At 40.9% G+C, this 12,795-nt stretch overlaps 1 protein-coding gene across 4 annotated transcripts in view; it reads left to right on the forward strand.

The window, feature by feature from the left end:
• The window catches only part of LOC124775903 (annexin B10), a 128,392-nt gene that overhangs the window by 50,064 nt on the left and 65,533 nt on the right, over positions 1-12,795 (forward strand). For all 4 annotated transcript variants that reach the window (XM_047250752.1, XM_047250742.1, XM_047250766.1 and 1 more), the window contains exons 2-3: positions 9,899-9,992; positions 10,682-10,858. In XM_047250752.1, coding sequence (XP_047106708.1) covers positions 9,978-9,992; positions 10,682-10,858 — 192 coding nt within the window. In that variant the 5' untranslated portion in view covers positions 9,899-9,977. The remainder of the gene's footprint in view (positions 1-9,898; positions 9,993-10,681; positions 10,859-12,795) is intronic.

Consider the following 12,795-nt stretch of genomic DNA (forward strand, 5'->3'; position numbering starts at 1 on the left):
GAACAAGCTAAACTTAAGACTCAGAGCAGTCAGCCATTAAAGTCCATAAAAAATGAGTCAGTACCTCATATTTCAGTAGAGTGGGAGGGTGAAGAGCCATTTTCTACCCCAATCACCACTTTTCTCGTACTTCTATGCATTATGATTCTTATACCTTGCCCCCAATGGACTGCTAATTAGTGAAAACTCTGGTTATGTAACCCCGATTTTGTTTGGGGGGGGGGGGGGGGGGGACGTAGTTCTGCAGGTGCTGAACACCGACCATAATACAGTTGTACATTAGGGAACAATGGTTAGAGAAAAGACTACAAAGAATGTAGAGGTTTGTAGTATGAATTATTTTGAAAATCCGAACGACCTTGTGCTGCAGAACGTGTCAGTACTCGCTGTACCCAACAAGGCAGATTGAGTCATAGGCCTGTAACATAACAGCGTTGTTGGCTGTGATGGTAGTAAATGGCGAGTAAACTTTACCTAGTGAGGCCGTGTGTCGTAAAAGAGCGTTTCGGCCACCTGTTAAGTTAGCCTTCAACGGGATAACTATGTACGAATCTTAGTTTGTGATCATTTGATGGTTCTCCATCTTTCGTCAGATTTCAGGAACGTTTAACCTGCGAGAAGAGTTTGCACGGATTCGTGTTTTTTTGGAACTGGTTGTATACGAAGTGTAGAGTGGTGAAGAGGCTGCTTGACTGTAAATTTGAGGGATAGGAATCGAAAGCGGACGGCCGCCTAGTAAAGCTTCCTGGCACCACAAGGACGCTGTCGCCCAGGAGGCGCGCATTGATCTGTTTTGGAGCCAGACGAGGCGACAGCTCGGCGCCAAGGGGTGTGCCCATCTCTCCTCCAGGCCAATCGCGGCGAAGCAGTAGAGCAAACTCGCTACCATCATCTGCGAGCAATACTGGTTCTGCTGCTAACAAGTGGTGAGTTAAATCACTTACAGAAATAAACAACGGAGAACCTAACACACAGCCTAACGTTCTATACACATAGCTAACTTTGTCTGAAAAGTAAGTTCGCATCTGTTCGCCTCTATTTCCGATAAACTAATCACAACGATGCAAGACATCAATACAGTAGGCCGGAAGTAAATTACTATAGGACTAAAATAATACATTACGAAGACATCGAAAAAGAGATTGTGCTCTTGTGGCCTTCAGTCTGAAAACTGGTGTGACGCAGGTCTCCATGCTACTCTATCCCGTGCAAGGCTCTTATTCTCTCTACGATTTTTACCCCCCCCCTTTCCACGCACACGCACACGCACACGCACACGCACACGCACACGCACACGCACACGCACACGCACACGCACACGCACACGCACACGCACACGCACACGCACACGCACACGCACACGCACACGCACACGCACACGCACACGCACACGCACACGCACACGCACACGCACACGCACACGCACACAAGTGATCCCTTGATGTTTCACAACCCTGCCAACCGATCCCTTCTTCCAGTCAGCTGGTGCCACAAATTCTCCCAATTCTGTTCAGTAACTCAGTACTTACCTGATATGCCTATCTGGTTTTCAGCATCCTTCTGCAGCACTACATTTCAAAAGCGTCTATTCTCTTCTTGGCCGAGCTGCGTCTCGTCCACGTATGTCTTCTGTACGAAAGTACACTGTAGACATGTATCCCCAGAAAAGAATTCCTAACATTTAAATTTATATTCAGTGTTAAGATTTCTCTTTCTGAAACGCTCTTTGTGCTATTGCCAATTTACATTTCATATCTACATCTACATAATTACTCTACATTTCACAATTAAATGCCTGGCAGATGGTTTATCGAACCAATGTAATTCTCTACCGTTGCACTGTCGAAAGCACGCAGGAAAAATGAAAACTTAAATCTTCCCGTGCGAGCTCTGATTTTTCTTATTTTGTGATTATTTTTCCCTGTGTAGATGGGCGCTAACGAAATATTTTCATGCATTAAGGAGAAAGTTGGTAACTGATATTCCATGAGAATGTCTTGCAGCGAACAACGCCTTGTGTTAATGACTGCCACCCCCATTCGGGTGTCATATCCACAGCGCGCTCTCCCAAATTTCGCGATAAGGCGTGAAACATCCCCTTAGAAAAATTATACATGACTGTGCTTAAACTGACACAGTACTTTCAGCACAACGCAATCTGACTTTCAGTAATCCCTACAAAAGAATGGCCCTGAGTAACAATAACCTATACCTTTCATGAATCACTTACCTCACCAAAATCTTAGTTACTCAAACTACTGCAGTACAGCGAGCGCCACTACTGCCAGCTAAATAAGATTCAAACTACTGAAGTCACTAACTACTGACAGGCATAGTTAGCAAATGAAAGATTTGATAAAGATTTGATAGAGAACAATGTATTTACCTTAATAGTGTTAAAAAGTTACATATATCAGTTCATGACATACAGTCTTACAAATTTACTGTCTCTGATGGACACACGTCCAGATCATCCACTCTCAAAACTCCGCTATTTCTCTTCCCACATCCACCACTGCTGGCGGCTCACCTCCAACTGCGCAACGCTACGCGCTGTTAACAGCCAACTGCCCAACACTACAATAGCATATACTCCAACAATGCAAACCAACCACAGCCTTCACACAGCATAGTCAGTGATTTTCATACAGAGCGCTACGTAGCGTTACCAACAGAAACCTAAACAGCCTACTTACACACAAAACGAGCTGCCCTTTGAACTTTTTCGATGTTCCCCATCAATTCTGTCTGATGCGGATCCCACATCGCCTAGCAATAATCCAGAAGATGGCGGACAAGCATAGTGTTAGTGTCTCTTTAATAGGGCTGTTATATTTAAGTATTCTGCCAATAAATCAGTCTTTGGTTTGCTTTCTCCACAAAACGATATATGTGGTCGTTCCAATTCAAGTTATTCGTAATTGTAATCCCTAAGTATTTAGTTCAGTTTAAAGCCTTTAGAGTTGACTGATTTGTCGTGTAATTGAAATTTAGCAGATTCTTTTTAGTGCTCACGTGGATGACTTTTACACTTTGAGTCAATTCCCCGTTGTTGCAGCACACAGATATCTCGTCTTAATCATTTTGTAATTCGTTTTGATCATCTGATGACATTTCTACTCCAGCCACCCTCCGCTATTTTGCTGCCCAGAAAGTAACTCATTTACTACTGCTCACTTCCTTAGCATTACCCGATTTAATTAGACAACATTCCATTCCCTTGTTTTACGTCTCATTGATCTTAATCTTATCAAGACAATATCCTTTCCGTTAAAATGATCTTAAAGAGTTCTACGCTGTCTGTGACAGAATTAGAACTTCATCGGCAAACCGTTTTCGTTTCTCCTCCCTAAACTTGAATTTCCTTTACTACTTCCTTCTCTTTACTGCACTGCTTATTCAACTTTTTGGTTGAGTAACACGAGAGAAAGGGTTCAACCCTGACTCACTCCCTTCACAACTCCTTCCTTTTCGCATCCTTCGCATCTTGTTACCATATTCTGGTTTCTGTACAAGCTACAGAGACATTGTGCTACCTATATCCTATCCTTGCTATCTTAAAGATTTCAAAGAGTATATTTCAATTAAGATTGTCAAGTGGTTTTTTTCTTAATCTGCAAATGCTATAAATGTAGGTGTGGCTTTCTGTGACCTATCTTGCAAAATAAGCCATAGGATCACTATTGCCTCGCGTGTTCCTAATTTATCATAAACACACTGATCTTTAAATCTTTAACATAGTGCAGCGCTTCAGCAAAGGCGAATTGTTCAGAAATTAAGAAATTCAGCCTTCAGTTGCAACTGAAGGCTGAATTTCTTAATTTCTGAACACTGATCTTCCCTCAGGTCGAATTCCCGCAATTACATTCTTCTGTAAATAATTCGTGTCAGTAATTTGGAAGTACAACTTATTAAACTGATAGTTCGGAAATATGTTCATCCGTCACCAACTGCCTTACTTGAAATAAGAATTACTACGTCGTCTTAGTCTTTCACCTGTCTCGTATCTCTAGTATACCAGGTGGAATAGTTTTGTCGTGACGTCCTCGAGTGTAAATATACGTTGCAGTCCGGCATAATAGTGATACCTCCTTTATATTTGAAAATTAGGTATCGATATTTCTTTTTTGGATTAGCACATCCACTTAGATATGTAACGAAAGTAGAAAATAAAGAGGTCTCAGAAAGAGAAGCTTCTTAGAGTATTTGCAACTCTGCAGTTACCACGACTTACTGGTTATGGTGTCCTTGATCTTCTCATGATTTTTCGCCAAAGACTCGGACTGTTAAGATATGTCTTTACAGAAATACTGCAGCCTGACTTTGACGATCATTCATTCTCTAATGGGTTGTCATATCTGACTTGCCTAAGACTACCCAAAAATGTATTGGCAGGAACTGTTTCTCGATCTAGAACCGTTGACGATGTTTTAAATGAATAAAATGAAATGTATAAGGTAAAATAAAAATGCACGTTCAGTAGTTACGTAGAAGTATTTGAAATACTTCATGTAATTATCCAGCAACTACGGACTTCATGGCACCAAAACGAAGAATTTAGTTGCAACATTGTTAAAGTTGTGAGGTATTGTCTTCCTCCACAGACAATCTGGCCTGCAAGTGCCTATTCTATTATCTAGCATAATCCCATGCACTACTCGCGCAAACAAAGTTGACACTAGGTGGCAACTGAAAATGGGGAAATGACTTTACGGCCGCTCCCATCAGCCACCGCGCCAAGTGTCAACTTTGTTTGCGCGTGTAATAGACGTAAGACCTGCGCAGATGACAATGGGACTCGTTACTTAAGACTGAAGTTACGTAACGTAATTTACATTTCGCTCGCAGTGTTAAATTCAGACGTATCTTCTCGAGAGTTTCGCAGCTCGTTATTAGCGTAGCTTCCTCTACTCTGTACCCAGGGCTCTCGGGTTCGATTCTCTGCCAAGTTTGCAGCTTTCTCCGATCGGGAACAGTGTTCCACGCGCAACTCGCTGAAGTGATTTGAAATATACCCTCCCACTTACCTCTGGCGGGGTCCCCCGGCCAGTGCCATACGATCATTCATTTCTCTCGTCGGTCTGCCATGCAAAACCGCCAGCTGCTCCCCTATATTTAGATTGCCATGGATGCTTGTGGTTCCTAGTGGACTGAAAACGAGAATTAGCGTCAAGAGTTTGTGAAGGAAAAGTGAGAAGCCAGTTAGTGAACGCATCTAAGGTCTTTCCTAAAAAGAACTTTAAGCGTGCAGACTCCAGTGAGAGATTTTACGACAGTCGTGCATCATAAGAAAATACTGAAAGATGAGGTTTATAGGTTCATTATTTTCGATATTTCTTTCGAAATCAGTGAAAATATATCGATAAGGTTAAAGGTACCGGGGCTGGAAACACCAAAATCATATCACTATGTGCATAATACGGTGTAGGAAACTCTTGACATTCAAAACAACTTCCAGTCGTCTCGAAATGGATAAATACGGCTTCTGTATGGTTTCAGAGAGTCTTACACCATTCTCCCTGCAACACAATGGTAGGTTCATGTAATGATCGAAGTAGATAGCGATCTCGCACAATTCTCTTAGGGGACCAAAATAATACTAAAGTCAACCTTGCACGATAAGAGCTTGTGAGCAGGCGCCTGTCTTGGCACACTGCATCACCATTGGGGAACAAATATTGTACCATGGGATGGACCTGATCACCCAAAACAGTCGCGTAATCCTTGGCAGTAATGAGAACACGTAGTGGCAGTGGTGAGTGTCCATGGATCGCAACGATATGGTTTGCCAAATCATAGAAACCTTGCCACGTTTCGTTCTTAGTTCGTAAACTCGGCCAGAGCTTGGCAACAGTGCGCAACAAGACCGACCAAATGACTGTTCCGTTGCTTCAGTCAAGACTTATGGCTTCCGCACATTTTTCCTGTAACAGGCATGTGTGTCACTGATGAGTGGCCGTGGGATACCAGCTCGCCTTCCAATTCTCAGCTTATGACGTTCACTTAGTCTTTCGGTGCAGTCAGTGGCGTTCGTCCTCATATTTTTCGTCGCAGTCCTCTTCAGTGACCGCCCGACACGATTACTCGACGCACACTTACATCCACTTTGTGACTTTGCCAGAAGACGTTTTTCCGCTGTCCCTATTTGGGATATAAATTTCCGATACGTTGCCGCTTGAAACACGAAACACTTCGGCTCCCTTGGTTACGAAACCGCCCACCATACGAGCACCAACAGTTTGCCCACGTTCGAATCCATATAGCTTCAACACAATGCTCCCACAACTACACAGAATACTGTTTTGATCATGACTGACACTTGCAACGTATTGACGACATTGCACAGGTGCCGTTCTCGGTCAAATAAAACAGCACAACCTACAGGCTTGGCTAGCATCTGTATTTGTGTTCAAGCATGCATTCTCGTGGTGTTACCATTTTTTTATTCAACCCTTGTATTATAACCAGACAAAATATTTGATTTCGAATCTTAAAACAATTTTCTGAAGATAAGTTTTGATTCACTAGTGTCATCTTAAAGTATACAAAGTCCTTAAATATGATGTATGTAGATTAAGTTGATTAACGCTATAGTTGACTGATTTTCCTATTATCGTCGTTACATACTACTTGGAACTGTAAAAGTAGAGTGATGCTATCATAATAGGATCATTACACTAAGTATCCACTGAAATCATTATGAATGATACATAAGCGGGATTGACGAAGCATACAGATAAGGTTGTAGATGAATGTATATACCTTGTAATTACCATTTTTCTAATATTCATAGCACAGAAATCTAAAACAGCGTTTAAATTTTTAAATAGGTGATATTTATCACAAAGCAATTGGGAGGTATTTCTCGAGACCCATAAAAGATCAAATCAGACTTGAGTAATTTTGCTAAAATGCTCACGGAAGTAAAGCGGTGTAGCAACCTGCGAATAACCGGTCAATAGCTGCAAGGTCTCGACATAGTCGCTCAATCGACCTGGCGAGCGGGCAGAAACCTAAACGTAGCGTTCCACTATGAACTTAGGCCCTGTGTAATTATTTGTGAGGTTTAGATTGCCGTTAAGTACAGTCACATACAAAGTCTAAATGCACGAAAATTACATAACTTCCGGCGCCAGTTTTGTTTTTTACTGGTTGTAGTTAAAAGAAAACTGTTTGCACAGTAATCTAGATAAATGTAAAAAAAAAGTTGGTTAGAGAGTCTAAGTATAACGAAAAGATCTAGATGATAGTATCTTCATCTACACTCAGCAAGTCATTAAATTACGTGGCATATGTTTACGGATACAGCTTGGGAAGAATGAATGCTTGTTGACTACTGTGCGATCTGTTGTAAGCCTGATTCCCCCTCTCGCGAACATCGCTTATCTCTAAACGTTAAGTACATAGAGCTAAAAAATATTTTCTATCCTAAAAAACGGCTCTTGCAACTTTCCTAGTAGGTGGTCCTGAGATGTACGATGCCTATCTTAAAGCGTCTGCCGATCGCCAGTCAAGGAGTCAAACCAGCCTGCGACTATTCTCTCTGTCCTCATACACGTTCACTGTACTCTGCTAATCTGACTTCGTATGGGTCCCTCAGACTTTTGCAGTACTGGTGTGGGAATACAAATGGTTTGAATACCATCACTTTCGAGGAAAAACTGCAGTTTCGCAACATACTACCAACGAATCGTAGCCTGCCATTTGCAGGTAGGCCTATACGGTCGTTCCACTTCACAATTCAATGTAGATATCTGTTCATCCCAGTATAATACTTTTATTCCAACAAATGAAGCCATTTCGAAGGAGACCGATAACGTCCGCAGGTAAAAGATAAAAATTCGAAAATTATTTAATAAATTGACCTCGAAAGCAACAAATTATGCTGCTCAAAGGAATCTTTCATTTAGCAAACACAAAATATGATAGAAAAATTCAATTTTTGACACGGAGCTGTTTAACACGGTTACTTCATGGCCGAATTTCTAAGTTTACATTAAGTCTCTTGAAAAACTTGGAAAATTGAAGTAACACATTGCGTAAATTTCTTCTGGCGCAGAACCTTGAGGAGGCTTGAGCAGTTTGCGTATCGTGTATAGTAACTGTAAACCCGTCGCTGGAACTCCTGCATATTGCTAGACTAGTCTAGTCTGATTTTCTGACACTCCTCGGACATTCCTTTTTTTTCTGGAGGAGAAAAGTTGTCCAAATGCTTAATTAACGGAGACAGTGAATGTTTAACCAGGACCGTTTGTTCTCCAAACAGTTTCTGCGCTCAAGACCTATAACCACATCTTTTAGTACGAAAGAAAAGTGAACATCACAGTGAATTTACTAAATTCACATGTAGTACATCGCTCATGTAACATCACTGACTGAGAAACAGATGCCAACGATTCTATTTTTTCTCCGCCTTAACGTTTTGTCAAACGACGTGCAAAGCCTGCAGTCGTCCTCGTAATTTTACAGCACAGCGAGGCAGTTTATGGCAAGCATTAATCCAGACTATTGCCAGTTTAATTTCCGTGTAATGTTATATTGCCGCTGTCTACGTTAGACTGCGCTCTTATTTTAAGAATTTCCCATTATTCACACAGATGCTATCATGGCGATAAAAGAAGATACAGCCTTTAATATTACGGTTGTACTGGTAGTAGCTAGAAATGCAGCCGTTGCCACATATTGAATATACTCTGAGTACGGATCTCTGCTGAATTTTGAACACAATACCAATTAAAACGAGCGTATAAATCCGCGTTAATATTCGTGTCTGTGTAATGCTTCGTCGTTTCGCCACGTAATACATTTTGCAAATTATTAAACTGATCCGCTTATACAGTAGCAACCTCTTACCCTTCTTCCAGTTCCATATTTGACTTCCATGTACTGCTGTACCCCAAGGATAAAACGGTAAGCTCTTTTTTCATATTTCGTCTTTCCACATACATTACTCCCGAAATACTTGATTCATTCTAGAGCGAAGGTAGCGATCTATCAATCATGAAAGTATTTAAGAGATTCCCAGTAGTTCAGGGATTGAGGCCATAATACTATAGTTATTTCTATTTTATGTCTGACCCTGGCAAAAGCTTAGGCGCCGACTGAAAATTCAGTTCGATGGCTATTAGACCACGTGTGCTTTTTCATAAAAAATATAAAGACCAAGCACTGTTCCAATCCAACGACATCCTAAAATGTGAAGTCGTTTATGAGTACTTTGTTTTTTAAATAATATAATTTGAATTGTCTAACAGTTTAGTTACGAACAAAAACAGACGAGGTTAGCGATCCATTCAGAGGAACAACCACGGCATTCGATTTTTTTGAAACCTGCTGAACGAAGAATTCTGTATGGCAGAATAGAACTGCAGTCTGCTCATCTAGAATGTGTGCAGCGCCTTCCTTATGCATTGCGCCGTATCACTGTCAGATATCGGCTTCATACACAACTTATTTGAACCTTCGCGGAAATGTCAGTATTGAAGAAAGTCCTAGAATTGTTTTTAATACCTCGAGATTCTCACATGTGGAAACGCAGCTGACTGAATCGTATGATTTGTGTGTTACAATCAATAGCTAAAGCTGATTTAGTCAGATCGAAGCAACTGGAGAAGAGCTTTCAATATGCGCCGCTGCTTCCACCATATGCGTATCAATTAAAACGGTAAATTATTCCACAAAGCATTGTCTAGGTTGTCTGTGATAGGTTGTGAACTGCGTTTTTTTCTGGATAGTGGGGAGCGATGGCTTGCAATAAGCCGATCGGCGGCAGTGTAAAATTGTTGACAACGGGGAAGTTCCTTCTGTTATAAGAACGTCAAACAGAGCCGCGTCAGAGCAAAGCAATGCGGCCTTGAAGTTACGTTAGTCAGCTCGGTTGGTTTCACTTGTGTTGCAGGTCACTGGAGCTTTCGCCTTTCAGTCGTTCCGACGGAGAAGTGGAGTGTGGAGCGCGGAGGACTTGACTGTGAGCAGTAATGGGTGACTACGTGGTAAGTTTGTGCTAAAATAGGGTACTACATCAAATAGCATAATACATAGCACATTTATCGGTGTAGCATGGGAAGCTATTTACTTGTGTTTTCGGATTTCGTATATAAGTTCGCACAAATTCCTTTTAAAGCTTTATTAGAATTTTGGCGATAGAGAACCAAACTTTGCCCAATACGTTAAACAGCATTAGTAGTAGTAGTAGTGGTGGTAGTAGTGCGTGTTATTCCGTTGTTCAGCTGTTGCAAAAATCGTTGATCGTGGGAAGCAAGGTTATTTAAAAGGGGTGGGAAGTTTGGTGATATATGGTTGCGAATGAGAATCGATGAATCTGATGAAATTATTGATCTGCTTGTTACAGTTACTAAGCTTGATTTTTGTATTTAAAAATTTTATCGTATCATTTTCCAAAATAATTTCTTGTGATGTTTAGTATTCAAATGTATCGCTTCAGTTTGCAGAGCGAAGTCGTAAAATGATCTATAGAATAAGGTTCATTGCCGTCTCAGAGCTAGTGGCTGCGTTAACAATTAATTGCCAATTTTGGCGGAAGAAAGATTTTTTTTTGCGGACTGCTCTTTTTGAAGCGGCAAATATGAAGTGTAATTAAATTCTTACGTGTTACTTTAGGAATTGTAATCATAAATTGCAATAGACCTGTTTATCAACATCTGTTTCTTCGGTGTGTTAGCCGGAACCAACGGTGAGACCAGCGGCAGACTTCAACGCAGCAGAAGATGGAGCAACACTGAGGGCCGCTATGAAGGGTCTGGGCACAGACGAGCAGGCGATTATAGACATTCTCACACAGCGCTCGAATGACCAGCGACAGCAGATTGCAAAGTTCTTCACAGAGGAATATGGCAGGGTGAGGCAATAGTAATCAGTTTAGTAATGCCATTACTTCCACTAGACTACACTCACTATGTGACAGATGACAGGAATACAATAATAGAATGGACATAATGGTATTCAAATTACAACACATGTATACATATTGTTGGTTGTCAACGTGCTGTACAGAGTTTATAAAGTGGATGTTGTCACTCAACATTTTTTGCTTTAAACTACTGTTGATATGAAATGAAAATGATTTGATAGTACACTAATCATTTCCATTGGCACAGTTTGGATGGCAACTAGTGTCTTGGTCAGTTGATATTTTGGCCTATCTAGACTGTCTTGATTTCAGGTGTTATAATAGTGAATTCAATGTCTTGTGTGTTGCGGTTCCCACTTCACATGAATGAGGCCATTGAACACACATTTGCCACAATCAGTCCTAACACCTGGTTTGTTGAAGATGTGTTTACAGTGGTCTTTCTTTTCCCTAAAAGTAGTGCTACTTGCTGCTTTCCTCTGCAGCAGCAATGCAGTCCTGCAAAGGGCCCCGTAACTGCAGCCAATGTCCGATGTGTCTTAAAATAGAGGACGGCATTGTTAGTAAAGTAGTTCAAAACTTGTTTAGAGGATCTAAACAAGTAAATTGGATAGTAACCAATATAGTAACTTCCCCTTCCCCAACTCTCTCAAAATGGCGCTCATAGAAAGGAATATCATCTATGTGGAAGACTCTTCATTCCCATCTCTTTTTCAGTCTTTTGTGTGCCAGCAACATAACTTGTTGGAGTGGTGCTATTGCAGTAAATTTTGTTACTTTTTGCATAGAACCGTGTGGAGGGTGGAATTTGAAATGTCCCAGGTATGGAAATGAAGCAGACACCATCACAGAACAGGAAGAATTGGTGGAACTACCAGGGTTTTTAACAGGAGACAAAATTAAAAACATTAGGTTAAGAATACAGACAGTCAACTGCTCCAGCCAGGAGGTTAGAAAAAATGTATGCAGTTTTCTTGCTGCAAGTATGGCTTCTCTTAGGAGTATTGATATGTTGTTTCACTTTGCACTCAATCTGTTACGAACAAACAACTTTATGGATCTTAAATTCCTGAGGTATCTAAAAAGTGCATTAGATGTTCTATTTGACCAGTCCATTTCCTCTTATGCAGATTTTTAATCTCTTCATTCACCTCTCATGAGAAGCCTGGCTGCAAGACATTGTTTGATTCACCCACACTCTGAGTGATCAGTTAGAGCTCCACTGCGAGGGACACCACACCACCAACTTATCAGTGTGAGTGACCATATGCTCCACAGCTTGGTTTACTCAAGCAAAGCTACTGAATCACCACCACTTAAGACTAAATTACTCTCCTACCATGAGCAAGTGTTTTGGGAAAGTAACCCATGAACAATACTGCAGTAATGACAACACTTTTTTGATGACGGCAAAGATTTTGGAAGCTCTTAAATTTTTGTACTGTGCTGAACAACCATCACTAAAGTAATGAATATGCTTAATTTCTTTAAATTGATAAAGTATGTTAAAAACACATGTGCTGCAACTGTTATGTCAGAGGCAATCACTGATTATGTAGTAGCTGATGTTCTTTATTTAAGTCTTCATTATCTTTGCAGTAAATGACAAATGGATGTATTCTAGCTTGACTATTTTCCCAATGGAATCCCTGCACTGTGTCTTGGACAGTAAAGGAGTAATTTTCTGTGAAATCCATTAATATAATCAATTATCCTGGTTTGAGACCTCCTTTAGTGAACTGCAAATGCTTGCTCTGATGCTTTGCAATGTAGTGGTGTGTAGAAAGGACCAACAGTTTTGTAACTAATAGTTCAGGGAATTCAACTGTCATTTCTCTGGTTTCAAGTGTGTCTCTATCAGGTGGGAATTTAAGGAGATGGGACCTGGATAAACTGAAAGAACCAGAGGTTGTACTGAGTTTCAG

Source organism: Schistocerca piceifrons, chromosome 1 (assembly GCF_021461385.2).
Source record: "Schistocerca piceifrons isolate TAMUIC-IGC-003096 chromosome 1, iqSchPice1.1, whole genome shotgun sequence".
In the NCBI taxonomy this organism is placed as follows: Eukaryota; Metazoa; Arthropoda; class Insecta; order Orthoptera; family Acrididae; genus Schistocerca; species Schistocerca piceifrons.